This window comes from Eptesicus fuscus, chromosome 13 (genome assembly GCF_027574615.1).
Source record: "Eptesicus fuscus isolate TK198812 chromosome 13, DD_ASM_mEF_20220401, whole genome shotgun sequence".
Classification (NCBI taxonomy): Eukaryota; Metazoa; Chordata; class Mammalia; order Chiroptera; family Vespertilionidae; genus Eptesicus; species Eptesicus fuscus.
In genome coordinates this window covers 79,999,310-80,020,688 of record NC_072485.1, presented here as the reverse complement: position 1 = coordinate 80,020,688, position 21,379 = coordinate 79,999,310, and the positions used below count along the sequence as shown (strand labels likewise).

Here is a 21,379-nt window from a genome sequence, read left to right as displayed (position 1 = left end):
CACCTCTTGTTTGAAGCTGGAAAACAGCCCAGGCCAGAGTTGTCCCCACTGGTCAGGGCTGGGAGGAGAGGAGCTTATTGTCCCTTAGCCTCTCCGAAGGAAAGCCAGCCCGGGAAGGGCCAGCTCTAACACGGCTCTCCCAGGGGCAGTGCAGAGGGATGGGACCTCAATACCTCATGGAGACCGGACAGGGATTTTTCCAGTGCCACAATGGGCACTGTCCAGACATGAAAAGAAAAAGCAGGCTAAGACCCTTTGCAAAGAAGTGCTTACGAAGCACAAGGTGGGCACGTTCTCTTGCCCCCACCACTCCCCAAAGCCTGCAGTGCTGGCAGGCTGCAAGTCACCAGCAGAGCAAGAAAAGCCACTTGGCAATTTTAATTTTAGCTGCTCTGTGCCTGACAGGCAGATTAGTTGGCTTGACCTTTAGTGCTGATGCCTCCTAGGCCCAGGGCCGTAGTCAGGTGGCAGCTTTCAGGCACAAATCACAACTGGAGCTCTGCAAATGTGGGGGGTCCGAGCCCCAGGGAAATGTCTTCAAAAGGACATGGACCAGAGGGATGAGGGATCACCAGGGAGGGGAGAGCATGGTTCTCAGCTATTAACTATACCCAAGGGGGAGGTGGTGGGGCTGCCCACATACTCCACTTCCACCAGCAAACCCACACCGGGAGGCAGGCGGGAGGCTTCCTCAGCTAATATCCCACAGGTTTCCCAGGGGCCAGGTGCTACCTGTGGGAACAATGGTAACTTTAATTCTGCTGACAATGGGGGGAGAGAGGGCTTAAGAGAAAATAAAGAAACAGACCCAGAAAACCACACTGCTCTTTTATTCAATGGAACATCCCCCTTTAACGCAGTGTTGAATCATACACTGGAAAAAAAAAAAGCCCAGAGAAATTTCTGCAGATAAACCAGTGAAGAGAACGCGCGTTATACATTATTGTCAACATAATCACTCCATGGAAAGGGACGGGGTGGGGGAGCAGAACGAAAAAACAAGGGGCTCAACACCCTAGACACTGCAAAACATCCAGACATTTGGAATTAAAAGAAAACTTGAAAGGCAGCCTTCCAGGAAGGAGAGGAACAAATGGAACGAGGCAGCTCAGGCGCTCAGGAAAGTGGGAACGACCTGGTCTGGCAGACAAGCCCAAGGTGGTTGGGCAGCCACACCCGACTGCTGGCAGGGGTGTCAGGATGGACACTGAATCCCGGGCCTGGCGATGAAGCCACTACTCTGAGGGTAGCAGACACAAAATCCCACACTTAAGAAAATCATCATCATCTTGGGGTGGCGATGGCACCTTGGAAATCTTAGAACCAAAGGAACACCTCTGTCCAAACTAGCCTGACATTAGTGGCCAAGGCCTCGGCCTAACACCATTTGCTCCTCTCTCCTTGGAAAGAGAAGAGTGAGGAATGGAGAAAAGGAAAAGTAATCTGATTGCAGCAGAAGACCGGGGAGAGCATCTCCTTGGACGGAGTCTGAAGAAAGGAAGAGATAAGGAAATAACAAAGGAAAAAGAAAAAAATTAATAAAAATTTCACAATATGGAGCCAGCGTGTTCCGATTCCGTCCACAAAAATAACTCAGGCTGCTTTGCCGAACCATCCTGTCCACCAGGGGCGCTGCTGAGGCTGTCTGCCTGGAAGGGTCACCAATGGGCGCGGAAAGTCCTCACTCTCATGGCTCGGGCCATCGCTGCTGCGGGGAGGGATCCTGGCGGCCCGGTTTGGGGAGAGGCAAAGGGAGTTGGGTGAGGAGAGAAAGAAGACAAAGAAGACACTCGATGCTACGGGGCGCCAGGAAAGCCCAAGCTGGCGCCCCTACTACCACCTGCCCGTCCTCAGTCGCTTGGCCCAGCCCGGTGCGTGCACACACACACATGCGTGCACACAATCACATGCGTGCGTCCCAATGTCTGGCTCCATATGGTGAGGTTCGGCGTGTGTTTAAACAAGACCAGTTCTCTCTATAGAATATATATTTTCTTAAAAAACCGAGTCTAGTTCTGTGGTGGAGGCGGCGGGGGAGCTGGAGGCATCCCGAAGGGCGGCATGCCTGCCACCCCCATGCCCATCATGGTGACAAAGTTAGAAGGGTCCATGGGAGGCGGAGGAGGGGGAGGTGGGGCATACATCATGCCGGCGGAACCAGGTGGCGGAGGCGGCGGAGGGGGAGGGGCCCCGGGCGGCAGAGGCGGCTGGACCCCGGGGGGCAGGGGCACCATAGTGGGGTTGCCTTGCATCTGAGGGGCTCCTGGAGAAGCTGCGGCAGCCGCCTGCTGCTGTTGCCATGGCGGGATGGACCCTGTGCCAGCGCTCGTGGTGGTAGTCGTCGTATCTGGGGTGGTAAAGAAGCCCAAGGTCACACGCGCGGGGGCACACCGCGGTTCTCTGCGGCTGCTGCCTTGGGATGGGGGCGAGGGGCGCCTGCTCCTTGCTTTGCATGCTGTACGGTGGTGGGGGGCGGGCGGGCGGGGCTGTCCTGGTGGTGGGGAGTGAAGGGGTGGGCAGGACTACCCTAGGGTCAGCCTCAAGGTCTCTGGGCTTAACAAAGTAAGCCCTTTGTCACCAATGTCCCCTGGAAGGGCTGACAGGAAGGTACCAGACACAAGAACCGGCTCTGACATCCCTCCGCCCATCCGCCGCCACCACCGAACGGCACATTCAACCTCAAGGCCACAGCTACTCTCCCACTGCCAGGTACCATCCCCAGTCTCTCAGGCCCCAATCACATCCCTCTCCAAAACTCGCATGCACCACCCACCCCTGGCCATGTGCACAGAACTGAGCCAGCCAGCAGCTCACTCAGCCAGTGAGAGCCTGGACTTCTGACACCCTACCTACTATGGCAGGTCCCCTCCAGGCCCCCACAGATGTCCCCAGACACAACCACGCCAAACATCAGATCTCCTCCCCGAGACCTCCCAGGGGCCACAAGGCCCTTTCTGTGTCCCCCCCCAGCAGAGATCAGAGTCTCACCCTAAGGTGCTGGCCTGCCTGTGTGAGCTGTGAGGTTCTCTCACTCCTCTTAGCCCCACCCCCCATCCCACCCACCCCCACAAGCCCAAAATATGCCACTCACTTTGCTGCCATGGCAAGGGGGTACTGGAAGCCATACTGCTGCTGGGCGGGGGGGGTGGTGGAGGCTGCTGCTGCTGCTGTTGCCATGGAGGAAGAGGACCAGTAGGCGGGGGAGGAGGTTGCCCACTGGGTGGCGGCGGCGGTGGCGGCATCATGCCCATAGGCGGTGGCGGCATCATACCTAGGCGAAGGAAAGGGTCAGGCCTCTGGGAGGAGATGTGGGACAGGCCCCCCTTCATTCCCAGGCCTAGGTGATGCCCCAGGGAGATGACAGGCTCCATTACCTTTTCCTTGATGCAGGCGATAGACCCCAGAGCCCACAGGCGTACTTCCCAGGTACTGATCTTGATGGAAGGAAAGAGCAGGGACTTAGCAGGACATTTGAACTGGCCAGGGAAGTCGCCCCCACCAACAGCTTTTACAGTCACACATCTTGCAGTCACTCCCTTACAAGAGCAGTTCTGTGAGAGGCCTGTGCTGACCCCAGACAGAAACCCTTTCCTGAATCAGATGGAGCCTGCTCTTCCTGGTGCCCAAGCCTTGACAAGAGACTCAGTGCAACACGCAGCCACTCTGAGAACTGCTGCTAGTTCGCAGCAAGTTGCTCTAACCCCTGCTTATCCCAAAGCCCCAAGGTTTCTGGTCTGACACTTACTTACCCATTGGAGGAGGGCCATGGTGCCCAGGTGGGTGGGGGCCCTGGTTCATCGGTGGTGGTGGTGGCTGCATCCAAGGAGGTGGGGGTCCATTAGGGTTGTGCTGCATGGGATGCCCACCATGCCCACCTGTGAGGCTGGGTAACGGATGTGGGAAGCTGTGGGGGCCGCCTCCAGGCCCACCGGGACCACCTCCGTGCATGCCGTGGTAGGGCCGACTCTCTGAAGGGCCAGAATTCATCCAGGGTGGGCGGCTCTGGGTGGTAGACATGAGAGACTATGTGAGAGCATTTCCTGCCAACGTCCCTGCCTGCTCCCCCTGGTGGCAACATTGTTCTCTCGGCTATGCCAGAGGACCAGAACACAAGGACAGAACCTTCCGTGTGAGATCCCAAACATCTGACAGCCCGAAAGAACAATGTTGCCAGCCATGTCCAGCAGTCTGCTCTGCCCCAAATCCCTGGCCGTTACCCCTCCTCTGAGGAAGACAGGGGGCCAGGCCACAAGAACCAGCGCCGGAAGCTCACCGGTGGAGGTGGGTTGTTGGCGGGAGCAGCAGGCCGAGGTGCACTGGCCAGAGGTGTGCTGGCAGGCCCCGAGGTGGAGCCCACAGATGCTGGCACAGGAGCTTCTCCCAGTTCAGCCATGAGGGACAAATACTCTTTATCCATCCGAGCTTTATCCTGAGCTGACTGTGGGTCACCAGGCCTGAAGGTGGGGTGTGGGTAACAGAGAGGGGAAATCATTAAGGAGTAAACTTTTACCCTGAGGAATTTACACAAGAAAGTTGAGGAACTGAATTATCCTTTCTAACCTGGCCAGTGTGGCTCAGTTGGTTAGAGCAGTGGTCGGCAAACTGCGGCTCGCGAGCCACATGGGGCTCTTTGGCCCCCCCCAAGTGTGGCTCTTCCACAAAATACCACGTACCCTAATTAAGTTAGTAACAATTTACCTACCTATATAGATTAAGTTTAAAAAATTTGGCTCTCAAAAGAAATTTCAATCGTACTGTTGATATTTGGCTCTATTGACTAACGAGTTTGCCAACCACTGGGTTAGAGCATCATCCCATTCACCCAAGGATCAAAGTTCGATTCCCAATCAGGGCAGATAACCAGGTTGTGAGCAGGCAGCCAGTATATGGTGTTGTTTCTCTCTCATGGATGTTTCTATCTTTCCCTCTTCCTTCCCCTCTCTCTGAAGTCAGTAAAAACATTTAAACAAAGAATTCTGCATTTCCAGTCTGAGGGAAGGAAATCTATACAAGACTGGAACACAGCTGACAAAACTTCCTTAACAAAGCCACTCCAAGTGAAAAAGTGTTGCTATCAAGTGCTGGCTTCCAAAACTGGTCAAAATCTTTACATAATTTGGTATTCTTAAACCAATCTTCGGCAGCAAAAACGGCACTTAATTTAATATTGAGCTACAGTAAGAACACTTATACCCTGCCCTGGCAGGTGTAGCTCAGTCGGTTGGAGCGTTGTCCCATACACCAAAAGGTCACAGGTTCAATTCTTGGTCAGAGCACACACCCAGGTTGCAGGTTCGATCCCTGGTTGGGGTGTATATTAGAGGCAACTGATTGTTGTTTTTCTCTCACACTGATGTTTCTCTCTCCTTTCCCCTTTCTCTAAAGTCAATGAAAACATCCTTGGATGAGGATTTAAAAAAAAAGGGGGAGGGGGGCCAACTCCCCATACCCAGGACGGAAGTTTACAGTTTTCCTGGGCTCAAGATGAACAACAAAATAGGAATGTTCTGCACAGGCTGTTTCTAATCATCCTGGACTTCATACCACACCATGACATTCACAGAAAGGAAAGCTTCTCTTGGATCCACTGGTTAATAGCGACCAGCCAATGTGCTGAAGAGCTTCCTGTACACCACAGGCTACCAGCAAACCACGACTGCAGCCCCTCACCTTTGGAATTTGCAATCAGAAGCAATGTGGCCAGCCCCTCCACACTTGGTACACACTGTAGTATTGGTAATGCTACGGGTCTCTGAGCTCTGCCAGGGTCTTAAGATCCTGTTGAGAGAAAAAAGTCAACTCAAGGGCTATGGCCAACCGCCTCCTACTTCAATAGGTTCTTCAGGTCTCTGATGCACTCTCCTCTAAACTGATCAGATACCTGTTATCATCTTCCCGAAGGGTCCCATTCAAGCGAGCCAACTCCCGAAGCTGCATCTTCCGTAGGTCATTCTGGTCCTCAGGGGTCTCAATCCCTTGCTTCAAGATGTTTCTTATCTGAGAGAGAAAATGGACAGTTATGTTAAGTGCTAAGACAACCACCCAGATTTCTGGCAAGAGGCTTCGTTTCTGGTTCCTTCACCTGTTCTACTGCTTTCTTCACATTCTCCATGGTGTTGGCGGTAACCAGGGCATGAAGTGGCTCATCTTCTCCTGGCAACATCTGGCCATCTTTGCGCCCAACTTTCCCTTCTTTCACAGACCCTTTCCCCCGGATCATTATCTTCGCATTACACTCCTTCTCTATGTTCTTCAACGTGTTCCCTCTATCAGATGCAGAAAAGGCTGAGTTGTTATATGCAAATTCACATGCCAGAGGAGACAAAGGTGGGCTGATCAGGCACTGGTAGGAAATCAGGAGTGCAGAGAATTGGATATCCCCACCAACAGATCCATGATGTCTAAGTTAAGATCAGCCACAGCAATCCTTAAGATTTAACTTCCCTAGCCGAAACCGGTTTGGCTCAGTGGATAGAGCGTCGGCCTGCGGACTGAAGGGTCCCAGGTTCGGTTCTGGTCAAGGGCATGTACCTTGGTTGCGGGAACATCCCCGGTGGGGGGTGTGCGGGAGGCGGCTGATCGATGTTTCTCTCTCATCGATGTTTCTAACTCTCTATCCCTCTCCCTTCCTCTCTGTAGAAAATCAATAAAATATATTAAAAAAAGAAAGAAAAAGATTTAACTTCCCTAAAGTAAAATGAGGATGTTAAAGAGATTTTCTCACAGGAAGGCATGAACTCAGCCAAAGTGAAGGTCCTACCCAAAACAGAAAGGTGACATCAATGGCACCCAATTTGGCACAAGATAAACACACCTCACAGGTTCTTAGGAATTCTCTATCCCATAGGCTAGAAGTTACTTACCTGGGCCCAATGAGCAGCCCCACAAAGTTGATTTCTGGATACTCATCTTGTGGAATCATTACTTTATCGCTCACACGTGTCGCTGGAGGTCTAAGGAAGAAAAGACTCATTGACTCTGGTGATTTGAGGTAAGAGGTGAGAAGTTAGTACCAAATGTTCCAACATGTGGCTCAGTGATTGAGTGTTGGCTTAGGAACCAGGAGGCCATGGTTCAATTCCCAGGCAGGCACATGCCCGGGTTATGGGCTTGATTCCCAGTGTGGGGTGTGCAGGAGGCAGCCCATCAATGATTCTTTCATCATTGATGTTTCTCTCTCTCTCTCTCCCCCTTCGTTCTGAAATCAATGTCTATTTTTTTTTTTAATGTTCTACCATGTCACATGCATTCTTCACGTGTTCTTGTCCCAGACAACCCAGCCCCTCTGCTTACTTGTAATCTGCAGGTGGCTTGAAGTCAGGGTTGAGAGCAACCATTTCTGTGATGAGGTTATGTCGCTCCTCTTCCAGTTTCTTGCGCGTGCGGAACTCACGGGTGTTAAGCCGCTTCCCCTCGCTATTGTAGATGGGCTCAGGGGAAGGGGACCTGTGGGAAACAGACCACCATTACTGCTCTACCTTAACTCTTCTGTCATCCCCACATGGGCTATAATAAGCCTTCCCCAGCCCCTCTGCCTCAGATCCTAACACAACACTCTTCGGAGGAACTGACCATAACGTGTGCTATTCAAGATCGTGTGGAATGGGGAGATGGAAGCTTAACATTGGGGGGAGACTTGGGTGTGTTTGAGAAAGGCAAAAAATGGTTTTGCTTTTTTTAAAAAATGATGAGGGTTTAGTCTGTCCTTTGGAAAAATCTCTTGACTGCAAATGACAAGGACAGTACTATCTGGAGTCTTCTTGCCAAATATGGATTTTCTACCATTTGCAAAAAAACTTTACAATATTACAACTTTATGAACCACAAAAACCCCAAGTTTATTTAAAATGTTAACTCTTGCAGAGTTCATGCCCTACTAGGAAGTGTATGTACCCCTGCCACATAGTAAGTATGAACTCTTCAACCCAATGCAACTAGGACTCAAGGCTAGTGCAGCTACTTGGCCCCCACAATGGAGAGATGGTTCAAGGCTTCGTCTCTGCTTTTCCTTCAATGGCCTGACTGGCTGTGTCCAAGGCCCAGGAGTCAACCTGTTTTCTGGCTGTTCGATGTTGGGGAGTCTGGGTAAAGAAAAACGTTAAAGTGCTAAAGCAGCTTCTAAGAGAGGCTGCAAATGCAGACGTGGCCAAGTACTTGTCTAAGGTCTGAACCTGCAAATAGCAGGGAAAACCTAGGATTCTCCACCAGAGTTTACAAGTCCAGAAAGCAGATTTTCTCTCTCTCTGTTTTTCAAGGAGTAAAATGCTGTTGCTACAAGTAAAAAATAGTAATGATAAAATGGTCAGTTTACCACAGCTGGATTTTGCGGTAATAAAAAAAAGAGAAGTTACACTCCTAGAATTCTAAGTTAAGATTACAAAAAGGACCATAGCTTTATATTCTGATTGAAAATTTAGTAGCAGCTGCAAGAAGGGAAGAGACCATGTGGATCAGGTTATTTAAAAAACATCCTGAAAGTAGTCAAGACTCCTACACCCTTGGTTTAGTTGAGAGAACCTTGCCTAGTTGGAGAGCAAGGACTGAACTCGGCTGCTCCCTCTGTCTTCAGCCTAAAGGGAACCATGTCATCCGTTACACACACGATGGAATAAAAGGTCAGGTTTGTTCATGGCTAATGACGGCTAAATGACACCTCCGTTTCTAGCATCTGTATAAACTGTTAGCACAATCCAGTAATAGTGAACAAAAGCGAACATACCCCAGTTTATTAGACTATCACCTTATACATTTAAATCTACAACCAACTTAAAAACATTTTTAACTGTGCAACTTAAGCAACATCAAAATGGCATAAAGTGGCTTAATATTGAAAATACACCTTAAGAAATAACCTTATTTATTAAGTTAACTCATGCATTTCCCTCCAACCTGGGCTCAAAAGAAAAACCAATCAGGTATTAGGGATTCTTTCCAACTGAATACAAGGGAGAAAGAGGCTGCTCTGGTTTTATTTCTAGCATGCTTGACATTTCTAATCCCCCCTGGTAACTGTCTAGAATTAAGCATTTCTAGCTAATCACCAAAATGAGTTTTACCAGTACAAATTGGTCATTTAAAGGCCTCACAACAGTTTAATCTCTTCCCAAATTATGAATGTGAAATACAAAAGCTGATATTCTAAAGGTTAGATTGGCCAACCTCTTTACTTTGCGTAAACATCGTATAGATCAACTAAATTCTAATCCCAGTTCTCCAGGAAGCAAAGGTTTGTTAAAAATTCAACCTTTTGAGGAATTGCCTGGTAACCTGTAGATGTATTATTAAAGGGAAAAAAGCCAAAAAAGGCACTTAACAGTTGTGGTCTGCAACCTATAATGCAAATCTAAAAAAAACAAAAAACAAAAAACCAAGAAATATATGAAACACAACCCCCTCCAACCAAAATCTACAGGTAAAAAAATAATATAAACAAATTAAAGTCAATAAACTTGTTTCCTAGCAAGGGGCAGCAGAAAGATGTATAAGAGTGGCTTCTTAAACCAATACATCTTCCTGCTTTAACAAGTTACTAATTGGGTAACAAAAGCCAAAAACACTACATTTTAAAGCAAAGTGCTTTCAACTATGCTACATGCACTAGGAGAAATTTCATTGAGAGAAGGCATATTGCCCTTCCAATTAAATGGACCAGGTTTTAGCTGTTCAAAGACCACAATCGGCCAATAAAATTACTGCTTAAAAAAATTCACTTCCTCCTGGCATGCTTTAGTGGTTGAGCATTGACCTATGAACCAGGAAGTCATGGTTCGATTCCAGGTCAGGGCACATCCTGTGTTGCAGGCTTGATCCCAGTGTGGGGCGTGCAGGAGGCAGCCGATCAATGATTCTCTCTCATCATTGATGTTTCTCTCTTTCCCCCTTTCCCTTCCCCCGCCCCTCTGTGTGTGTGTGTGTGTGTGTGTGTGTGTGTGTGTGTGTGTGTACACACACACATATAAATTCACTTCCCTTGGACTTTTTCTTTTCACAGGTGAAATTTTAAACTGAGGTAACATGACCACAGCTGTTGGAGGACCACACTCCCCTTTAAAAAAAAGGGGGGGGGGGAGGTGCTGGTAATGTAGGGATGGTAGCTAGCCTTCCCAAAACAGGTGGAATATTCTGGCCCCTCCCAATACCCCAGGCAATGGCCAAGACTGAAAATTAACTGGCAATAAAGGAAATTGGGTAGATATCTCGTCTATTTTAAAACCATCCCAAATCCATGAGCAGGAACAATATAGCAATGAGCTGAGCAGACTGAGTTTCTGGCCTGCTCAAATTCAGTGATGCTCAAAAATATTCTTAATTCCTGCATCGTGCACCTGTGAGAAAAACTCTCCACACCCTGGGCTTTCAGCCAAAGCAGGTACTGAAAAGGCTGGTAATGGCCCACTCACTGTCCTTATGGGTGAGCAAGTCAGGTTAAAGTAAACATGCTTACAAATTAGAAACCAGTTATCCATTTTCCTGTAACTTTTTATTCTGCTAGTAATTAAGTTTCATTCCAATTTCTAGCTGATGACTAACCACTTGATCAGAGTACCAGTCGTCTTACTAGGATTTTATTGAACTGACACAATATGTTGCCACCAGTAAAACGTTATTGAGAAAAAGGTAAAAGCGTTACTGTCAGCTGGTTAAAACTGTTTCCCAACCTGTCCTCAGGGTTAGGGGGGATGCCCAGGTCTCCTGTGCGCAGTTTACGAGTCAGGTCTTCTATCTGCAGTTGCACTGGAAGAAACCAGGTTAGGAAAGAAAAAAAAAGGATGGAAAAAAGACAATGTTACCAAAAAACATCTCAAATCTCAACAACAAGCATGAAGAACTCGGAGACTTTGAAAGGGACGACTGATCAGTGAACACATTGAGGCAAAAACTCCCAACCATCTATCGGCAGGAGTCCATTTACATCTATAGGTATTTTTCACTTCAAAATGGTTATCACTTAAGGAAGCAAACAGTTTGTTTGAAGAGGGGTTAGCGGTATAGACTGTTCACTATGGCTAATACCAAAGCATTTATCAGGTGCTTCACCTCTCCCCCTACCAAGGCTTGCTGTAACAACTGGCACCCAGAACCAAACCATGTACGTTATCACCGATACCCTGTTCCCACCAAATTACTTTGAGGGCAAGACTCTTGAGAGCTAATTTTTCCTCATTAAATATTAAGCATAGCCCAAAATGAGACCCAATTAACGTGGGGCAAGGAAATATACCAGTTGAGCAAATATTTTCACTGATAGAAGGTTAAAAATTCCTTAAAGAAGACAGTTAATAACCAATTCAACACTTCACAGAAGTTCATACATATTTTCTGTACACCAGATCCATACTAGTAGGAATCTCCCAATACCTTCTTGCTTTTATTCAAATGTTAGATGACAATCCATATACCTTAACCAACCAGTAGTGGTAAGAAGTCTGGTTTTAGACTTGCTCCTTATGTGGGAGTAAAAGTAGGGGTATAGAGGACTGAAAGTGTGGGTCAAGAATGGTGTGACCCTCTGACCTTGACAAATGAGGCTGTACATGAAAAAGAGAAATGAGGGTTTTTCACAAAAATTCAGACTCCAGGGAATGAATGCTACCCGGCTGATTTTACTCAAAATAACGGGACCAGAAGAGCCAGATCACTTGCTTCAGCGTGCTCAATCACCACTTATTTCTTAGCATCTGAGAGTTCTGAACAGCTTAAGAGCAAGTCTTATTGGCTGGGTTAAAGTTGAAATAGCTCCAGGACAGGATTAATGTATGTCTAGCGAAGATACCCTTCTAAATTTAAATATATCCCAGAGCCCTAGCCGGTTTGGCTCAGTGGGTCAAGCATCTGTCTGCACTTAGGGGTCCCGAGTTCAATTCTGATCAAGGGCACATACCTTGGTTGTAGGCTCGATTCCCAGCCCATCAGAGCACATGTGGAAGGCAAACCAATCCATGTCTCCCTCACATCAATCTCTCCCTCCTCCCTTCCACTCTCTCAAAAAATAATCAATGAAAAAAATCCTCAGACGATTACCAAATAAGTAAATAAATACATCCCACAGGGGCTATATTACACACCCATTAAAAACTCTAAAGAAATTAAAATCTACACTAATATTTAAAAAACATGGGGGCATTTGTACAAGGCAGGGTGTACTGTGAGACAAAAGTAAGACAATGGCTCCCCTTAAGCTTTTATGCCAGTAAAGTTCTGACTTGGCAATTAAATTCTAAGAACAACTCAAAGCGAAAGCCACCTTCACATGGGTGTATGGGTGTGTGTGTGTGTGGTGTGTGTGTGTGTGTATGTGTGTGTGTGTGTGTGTGTGTCAGTTCTCTTAACTGGACTGCAGGGGTCCTGGGGTCTAATTTGAGGAAATAGCTGGCACTTAAATCAAGGTTTATCTACATTAGCCCAGGCTTTGATTCTAGCTATAAATTAGCTATAAATAGCCCTTAGGGCTCAATGAATTAACTCCTTCCACAGGAAGAAAACTGGAGATGTAAAGAATGAGTCTGTTTTCCCATTTTCTAAGTCAGCTTGTTATTCTTTGGGATATTGCTCCACAAAGGACATTTTCACAAGGCTGTGAAGATTCAGATCTGCCTAACATGAGACTGGGCGGGAGTAGATAGAAACAGTGGGGGAAGGAAAATATTGTGAATATTAGACAATTCCAACACCTCAAAATTCTCAGCAGTCTAAAAAATGTAAGACACTATGATCCTCAAGAATAACAAGCCAGCCTTGAAGCTTTTTATTTGTGAAGGCCATAGCCTCGTAAGTGTAGGAAACCATTGCCCTAATTTACTCCAAAGGGGGTGTTTATTTGGTTAGTAGGAAATGTTTATCAAGTGAACTTTTTTTGAGACAGCAGCAGATATACACAAATAAAGGTCAAATTGCATTAAAAACCTTGTATTTTTAAAAAGGTAACTTTGAGGTTAATTTCATTTCCAATGTGGATAGTCATTCTTAATTCTTAAAAGTTCTCCATAGGTAAGATTCCATATCCAAGAAGTATCCCTTTCCCAGCAGAGTTCTTTGTGGTAAATACAAGAGCCCTCATTTTAAGACAGCTCTCCAAAGACCAAACCAGGAAAAAAATTGCTGAAGGAAAGGTTAAACTCAATAAAATGATTAAAAAGGGGGTGAACTGTAAACACTTTCAGAACAACTTTTTTATTAAACTGAGTATTTTTTCTGTCAGAAAGTACCTATAAGAAGTAAAAGACCATTTTTTAAGGGAAGGGAGAAATGTGAAATTACGGTGAAAGGCCATGCTGCGAAAAGGCACTAGGTTTTACAATACCTGCGGTGTTCTCCACTGGGGCCGTGTCCAGAGGCATAAGACACTCACCTCACCAACTGGCAGTAACAGCAGCTGAAAGGTGTGGGGTTCTAACCTGGGGGCTATTCTTAACTCCTAAGGGGGCCCCTCTACTTTCCCGGTCCTCATGGAGAACACTGCTGTTACCAACAGACCGTAACAAGGAGCTGCAAATGCAGGACCCACACAGCAAAAACTGAAGAATTATTTCAAAGTCATGAGAGTACACCTGGCCATACATTATCTCAAAATAGAAAAATTTAAAGTCTCAAAACTAAAACGGATAAAGTGTCGCTCAGAATATTAACAATCTGAAAATGCATTTGGGTGTAGAACGTGTATTTACCTATATAAGCTCTCTCTTGTTCCCGAGTAAGTCCAGGGGGGATAACTGTAGGCATTCCTGGAATCACCGTTTTCTGTTCCATTGTGTCTTGGTTCCAGCGGCTCCTCTTCCGCTTCTTACTTGGGAAATCTAAAAGAAATAAAGTTCGTAGGATGCAAACACAACCACCAGAATAACTAACTACCAGCAGTTCAGGATACTTATGACATTACACGTAGCTCAGCAGACTGAAACTGAGAACTTGACCTAAAATGTAAGTAGCAAAGAATGGAAGTCAAACCTGAGAAATCAGAGACATATGGATGGGCAGGTGGACCTGAGTCCAAAAAGTTACCGTATTTTCCAGCGTATAAGACGACTAGGCGTATAGAAGATTTTCCTGGGTTAAAAAGTCGTCTTACACGCCAGAAAATTCGGAATAATTCAGAGAAACTGTGATGTGAACAAGGTAACAAATCTTGTGTGTGTGTGTGTGTGTGTTTTAAAAGAATAGTTTACTGATTTTTAGAGAGGGAGAGAAACATCACTGTGAGTGAAACATGGATCAGCTGCCTCCTGCAAGCCCTCCACCAAGGATCAAGCCCAAAAATTCCGGCATGTTCCCGGATGGGAAATCGAGCTGGCAAACTCGTGCATTGGACAACAACCAATCCAGCCACACCGATAAGGGCAACAAGGTAACAAATCTTAATGGGTCAAGTTCGGACAGGAAAATAAGGTGCTGAGAAGATATATACTACATCATCCTTCAATAACCAAACAAGTTTATAACCTGCTGGCTCCTCCCACCACCACCTCCCCAACCATTCTAACTAGGCCAGATCTCGACTAAAGCTATAGCAAGTTTTTTCAAGACTACTTTTTTTAAATCTTCCTTTCACTGTCTAAAATTTTACACGTCTCCTTCTTCCTCCTTTTCTCCCCCATCCCCCCAAGACTACCTTTTTCTTCAAAAGTTTGGTTGAGATCAGCAACTTTCCTGGCCATTTGTCCAGTGTCTGACACCTCAAGTTCAAAAAAAATCCCTGGCCAGAGTGGCTCAGAGGTTGGAAGTCACCCATGCAGATGTTCAATCCCCAGCCCAGGTCATAGGGGAGGCCAACAGATCAATGTTTCTCTCTCACATCAATGTTTCTCTTTCTCTCTCTCCCTCTCTTAATAAAAGTAAGTTTAAAAAAGAACAAACTATAATAACGAAACCTTTCTTCCCTGATATATAAGCACAAATTCCCTACACATATGGTACACAAGTCATCCTACTTCCCAGGGGCCCAGGCCTTGAGTGAAGCCCCAACTAGAAAACAGAATTCCCCCACCCCCAAAGAGCCACAAGAGATATGAGCCAACAATGTCCTGAAGACTTTCAACTCTTTCGTTCTCGGTAGTGAAGAGGTACCCTGCCTTCCAGTCCAAATAGCTCTCCTTGGTACTTTTCTCCCTGACTCCTCTACGACCAGGAAGGTGTTCCACGTCATGACTGAACTCTTTCACACCCTCCGGACATGCACACCCGGTACCCAATCCACCCACTCGACCCCCTCCACTCCACCTGGGGCTAGAGAGCAACTGGGGAGACCCCCGCCCCCAGCTTTTATTCGGACCATACAGCCTGGCAGCGCACTGCGCCTGCGCACAGCAAACCTCCCGCTCAGCCGCCCCCCCCCCACGCCTTTTCCCCAGCGCGCGTGCGCACTCAAGGTACAAGAAACAGGCTGCGCGCCCCGTGGCGCCTCCGCCTGGGCCTCCCCGTGTGCGCGCGCGCGCGCCCCTGCCGCGTGCAGCCGTCGCCGTCGCCGCCGCCGCGCGCCCCTCAGCTGGCCGGGCCCGTTCTCGCGACGCCTTTCGCACTCTCTCGGCCCGACTCACCTCCTCCGCCGCCGGCCGGGCCCGGCTGCTGGTCCTGACGCGGCGGCTGGGGTGGCGGCAGCGGTGGCGGCGACACGCGCTGGTAGAGCGGCGGCGGAGGGGGCGGCTGCGGCGGCGGGTACGAGGAGCCCGGGGAGGGCGGCGGCGGTGGCGGCGGCGGCGGCGGGGGGGGAGGCGGAGGAGGAGGAGGAGGCAGCGCCGCGAAGGGGAAGGCCGCGGTCAGGGCCCCCACGGGCGGAGGAGGCGGCGGCCCGGGCACCAGCAGCCCCGCCCCAGGCCCGGGGACAGGCGGTGGCACCGGCTCGAAGCTCCCTTTAGGCCCGGGAAGGGAGGGAAGGCCGGGGGAGCCCAGCTTACCCAGCGGCGTGGCATTCGCTCCGGTAGCCATGGCGCCCCCGGGGACCCGCACCGGCGGCTCCTCTTCGGCGGCGGCTTCTCCTTAGCGAACCTTCCGGGGGGAGGGGACTCGACTGCGTTGCCGCGGAACGCGCGGAGCCCTTCCTCTCACGCGGCGGGCGGCGGCGGCGGCGCGAGACGCACAAAGAGGGAGGAGAGAGGGCGCCACGGGGGCGGGCAGGGGGCGACGGGCCGAAGCCTGGATTGGGCCGGGCTGAGGCAAAGGGTCGGATCGGCGGCCTCCGATTGGCGGAGCTTCAGTCCTTCTCGCTGTGCGCTGGGATTGGCCGGACCGTTAGGCCTGGCGAGGAAATGGCGGCCGAGCCTGGAGAGCTGGGAGGTGTCGCAGCGCGCACTTCATTTGTTACTGCGCGAACTGAGCTCGGAGTCCAGGAAGGAGGGCTTAGGGTGGGACAAACTGTGACGTAGGCTGCAAGCGCGCTCTCATTGGCTGAACTTGATAGAATCAAACTCGGTTGCGTCGTCGTACCCCGAGATTGGCTGTCGCGGCGGAAAAGCCGCGGCCAATGAGATTTACGGCGGGGGAGGAGTGCGCATGCGTAGACTGGGCAAAGTCGCCTCTCCGCCCCTCGTTTCACCTTCGTTCCCGGGTCCGGAGCGTAAACCCTAAGTGACGTCAATCCTCGATTCCCTCGGAACCCGGAACCGGGGTCGGGGGCGGGTCCGGTGCGTGTCCGTAAAAGGGATCCGTTGACGCCACAGGTAGAAAAGGACATCCTGTTTTCTTTGAAAAAAATAGTGAGAGAAAAGTCGCTATAAAGTAGACCCTAATTGAAGGATTAAAAATCTGAGCTGATGGAACATATAACCTTAGGTGGAAAAGAATGTAAACTTGTCAATTCTAAAATGAGTTTACAAATAGGCAATTCCATTAGACTCCCAACATGTGGTTTATTAAATCGTCTTAAAGTCATTTGGGAAAATAGTGGGGAAACTTGTAAACAAGGTTGAGGAGGAACTTGCCTTTCCAGATAATACACAGTATAAAATACAATAGTTAAACAATGTGATGTAGGCGTGACATCAGTGAAACAGTCCTGAAATAGATTCCCCATTTATGGGTAAAAATACCACAAAGGTGGTATTTCAGTTCAGTAAGGAAAAGGTTTAGCTAATGTTATACAGCCCTGAATAGAAACAATAAAACCACTTGGGCTGTCAGGGTAATGCAGGGATAGTTTATGAAGACAGGGAACTCAAGCTTTGAAGAAAAGATATACTTGATTACCAAATACATTGAAACTATGATAAAAGTCAACAGACAATAATAAGCTACAAAAACAGTTGCCACACCTCATAGTTAATATCTTTAATATTCAAAGAAGTTTTAAAAATAAATTTTTCCTAATTTTTATTGATTTGAGAAACATCAACTTGTTCCAATTATTTATGCATTCATTGCTTTTTTTTTTGGGGGGGCGGTATTTCAGAGGAAGGGAGAGGGAAAGAGAGATAGAAACATCAATGATGAGACTCATCCATCCACTGCCTCCTGCATGCCCCCTACTGGGGTTCAAGCCCACAACCTGGGTATGTGCCCTGACTAGGAACCCAAATTTGACCTCTTGGTTTATGGGTGGATGCTCAACCACTGAGCCACACCCAAGTGAGCCATTGGTTGCTTCTCGTATGTGCCCTGCCTGGGGATGGAACCTGCAACCTTGGTCTATCCAGACGACATTCTAACCAACTGAGCTACCTAGCCAGGGAAAAACTAATTTTCGAAAAGACTACAAATAGGCAAGTTTCAGAAAAGCAAGCCCAAATAGCCAAAAAATGTGAAAGGGACACTGTTAGCAGGAAAATGCAAATTAAGGTGATAATGAGGATCTCTTTATGTAATCATTAAAAGAGCAGAAGACAAATGTGCTGACACTAATATGAAGGTCTTTTTTTGGAAAGCATTCTGTTGTCTATTAAACTTGTACCCCTTCCTGTCTCAGTGGATGGAGCATCAGCCCGGGCACTGAAGGTTCAGTTCCCAGACAAGGGTCCAAACTTGGATTGCAGGTTCACCCTAGGTCAGGACTCGTGTGGAATCGATGTGTCTCTCACAATGGTGTTTCCCTCCCTCCCTGAAAAAATATCAAGTGACGATTATTTTTTAAAAAGTGTATCTCTTTCAAGGAAAAGAAACCATTTCAATAAAGCAATCCCTCTCTGGGGAATCTGCCCCCAAAGCAGCGCATGTGATTATATAAGGTAATGTGTTGTCTTCTGCATTTATAGGGCACATGCCTGGTTGTGGGCTCAATGCCTAGTAGGGGCAAGCAGGAGGCAGCTGATCAATGATTCTCATCAAATTGATGTTTCTATCTCTCTTCCTCTCCCTTCCTCTCTCTGAAATCAATAAACTATATATATATATGTATATATATATATATATATATCTTAAAAATATGTGAGTGGGCCGAAACCGGTTTGGCTCAGTGGATAGAGCATCGGCCTGCAGACTGAAAGGTCCGAGGTTCGATTCTGGTCAAGGGCATGTACCTTGGTTGCGGGCCCATCCCCAGTAGGGGGTGTGCAGGAGGCAGCTGATCGATGTTTCTCTCTCATCGATGTTTCTAACTCTCTATCCCTCTCCCTTCCTCTCTGTAAAAGTCAATAAAATGTATTTTTTAAAAATATATGTGAGTGGTTGTCAAGCCAGTGTGGCTCAGAGGTTGAGTGTCGACCTGTGAATCAGGAGGTCACCGTTGGATTCCCCGTCAGGGCACATGCCTGGGTTGTGGGCTCCATCCCCTGTGGGGGACGTGCAGGAGGCAGCCGATCAATGATTTTCTCATCATTGATGTTTCTCTCCTTCTCGCTTCCTCTCTGAAATCAATAAAAACATATTTAAAAGATATATTGTTGCCCTAGCCAGTTTGGCTCAGTGGAGAGAGCGTCGACCTGCTGACCAAAGGGTCCCAGATTTGATTCCAGTCAAGGGCACATACCTCAGTTCCTCCCCAGCCTAGGCCCTGGTCAGGGCTTGTGCAGGAGGCAACTAATTTATGTGTTTCTCTCACATCGACATTTCTTTCTGTCTTTCCCTCTCTCTTCCACTCTCTCTAAACATCAATGGAAAAGTATCCTTGGGTGAGGATTAAAAAAACAAAAAGATAATGTGTGAATGGTTCAACAAATTGAAATATCGATAACCTGGAATTAGGCAGCCTTGAAAAGCCGTTAACCCATACCACCTGACCTAGAATAGAAGCCTGCCCGAGTTTCGGGCTCAATCTCTAGCAGCAAGTGTGTGTGCAGGAGGCAGCCGATCAATGATTCTCATCATTGATGGTTCTGTCCCTCCCTCTCCCTCTCTGAAATCAATAAAAAACATCTTTAATAAATAAGTAAAATGTGTCACTTTGGCATAAGCATTATTTTTTAAATTATTTTTTTAATCCTCAAGTGATATTTTCCCATTGATTTTTTTAGAGAGTGGAAGAGAGAGGGAAAGACAGAAATATGGATGTGAAAGAAACACATCGATCAGTTGCCCCCTGCATGGGCCTGGATCAGGGCCCCGGCAGGGGAGGAGCCTACAACCAAGGTACGTGCCCTTGACTGGAATCGAACCTGGGACCCTTCAGTCTGCAGGTCAGCGCTCTATCCACTGAGCCAAACTGGCTAGGGCTGTTTTGTTTTTAAGTGAGAAAAGAAGCAGGTAAATATACTACATTACATGACTTTCTTTTTGTAAAACAAACATCTATATGTGTGTGTGTTTGCATATGACTATGCGTATAGCGAAAGCTATGGAAGGATACACAGCACACGTTATCAGTGATAATGCTGGAGCGGGAAACAGGAACCGGAAAGTTACCTACATTTTTAATGACCAATATATTTTCACAATGTGCTTCATACTCTAAAAATGTAAGACATGCCCAGCCTGTGTTGCTCAGTGATTGAGTGTCAACCTATGAACGGGAGGAGGTCACAGTTCGATTCCAGCCAAGGGTACATGCCTGGGTTTCAGGCTCCATTTCCAGGAGGGGTCGTGTAGGAGGCAATTGATCAATGATCATTGATGTTTCTATCTCTCTCTCCCTCTCCGTTCCTCTCTGAAATTAATAAAAAATATATTTTTTAAATTAAACACATCTACCATATGATCCAATCCTTCCATTCCAAAATATTGTCGATGTAAGAATGTCCAAACCAGTATGAGAGTTTGAGTTTTATTTGAGCCGAACTGACAACATACTCGACAAAATGGGGCTCCCTTGAGGGTGGTCACACCTCTGAGGGGTCTGTGGATTACCTCTAGCATTTCAAAGGTGTGTTAACCTCAGTGCACAAGATCAATGGACAGGGCTGGCTTAAGGGAAAGATAAATCTCTCATAGACCCGGGGTGTGACTGCCCATGACCTACCCAATTAAGAATTTATGATGAGATCACCCTGTGAGCTAGCTTTCCGTTAGATTTATTCCAGTGCCCTGTTTTGTCCGTAGCATTTACCAGAGTGAATGTACATAGCCACACAGTCAGGTGCATGCATGTCGGTAGCCGCTTTATGTGTAACAGTCCCAAACTGGGAACGGCCCACATGTTCACCAGGTGACTAGCTAAACAAACTGGTATATCCCCATGCAGTGGAATGCTACTTAGCAATAAAAGGAAGGGCTATTAATTAACACATGGAACAACATGGATGAAACTCAAAATAATTGTGCTTAGTGAAGGAAGCCAGAGAGGAACAGGGTACATAGTGTATGATTCTATTTATATAAATTCTGCAAAATTCACATTCATCTCTATTGACACAAGCAGACCAGTGGTTACGGGGGCATGGGGAGGTGAAGAGCAGGAGGTGTGTGACTACAAGGGGGCCGAGGAAGCTTTTGGGGGTGATGGAGATGTGTATCTTGATTGTGGTAACGGTTTCACGGGTGTGGTACATAAGTGTTGAAGTCATCAAATAGTCCATTTTAATACATGCAGTTTATTGTATGCCGACAATTCCTCCAGAAAGCTATTTTTAAAGGAAACGATAGCCCTAACCGGTTTGGCTCAGTGGATAGAGCGTCGGCCTGCGGACTGAAAGGTCCCAGATTCGATTCTGGTCAAAGGCATGTACCTTGGTTGTGGGCACATCCCCAGTAGGAGGTGTGCAGGAGGCAGCTGATGGATGTTTCTCTCTCATTGATGTTTCTCTCTCTCCCTCTCCCTTCCTCTCTGTAAAAATCAATAAAATATATTTAAAAAAACACACAAAACGATAGAAGGAAGCAATTGCTGGGAAAGACCTGTCCACCCTTTCATCATCTCCACTTGAGGTCCTTACCGAGGAGAGGGTTATCTTGGCCTTTTGTTTTCGTTTTTTAAACCACTATAGGGCTTTGATTTTTGTGTGATCACTTTGAAACATTTCAACCTAACCCCTTATTACATAGGATTTGATACATACAAAAGGATGTGTGCGCCTTATGTTAGAAA

General features: G+C 47.5%; 1 protein-coding gene across 11 annotated transcripts; it reads right to left on the bottom strand.

The window, feature by feature from the left end:
* Window positions 1–815: 815 nt before the first annotated feature.
* On the bottom strand, window positions 816–16,287 carry SF1 (splicing factor 1). Of its 11 annotated transcripts, none has more exons than XM_054725821.1 (14): window positions 15,531–16,287; window positions 13,665–13,793; window positions 10,659–10,734; window positions 7,294–7,446; window positions 6,864–6,953; window positions 6,083–6,266; window positions 5,882–5,997; window positions 5,671–5,778; window positions 4,274–4,454; window positions 3,750–4,023; window positions 3,375–3,434; window positions 3,092–3,271; window positions 2,143–2,347; window positions 816–1,723 (listed from the first exon to the last, which is right to left on the bottom strand). In XM_054725821.1, exons 1-14 carry the CDS (start codon window positions 15,916–15,918, stop codon window positions 1,594–1,596), a joined length of 2,274 nt encoding a protein of 757 aa, XP_054581796.1. In that variant the 5' UTR covers window positions 15,919–16,287; the 3' UTR covers window positions 816–1,593. The 11 variants fall into 11 exon arrangements, with proteins under 11 accessions (XP_054581796.1, XP_008157303.1, XP_054581794.1 ...); XM_008159081.3 differs by having other exon boundaries at window positions 15,888–16,287; XM_054725819.1 differs by lacking the exon at window positions 2,143–2,347.
* Between the last annotated feature and the right edge of the window lie 5,092 nt (window positions 16,288–21,379).

Coding starts and splice junctions, on each gene's coding strand:
- SF1 (XM_054725818.1), bottom strand. CDS start 15,918: ATGGCTACCGGAGCGAATGCCACGCCGCTGGGTAAGCTGGGCTCCCCC. Junction 4,024..4,273: donor CCAACAACCCACCTCCACCG/GTGAGCTTCCGG, acceptor GCTCTCACATAG/TCTCTCATGTCTACCACCCA. Junction 3,272..3,374: donor TCGCCTGCATCAAGGAAAAG/GTAATGGAGCCT, acceptor TCCTTCGCCTAG/GTATGATGCCGCCACCGCCT.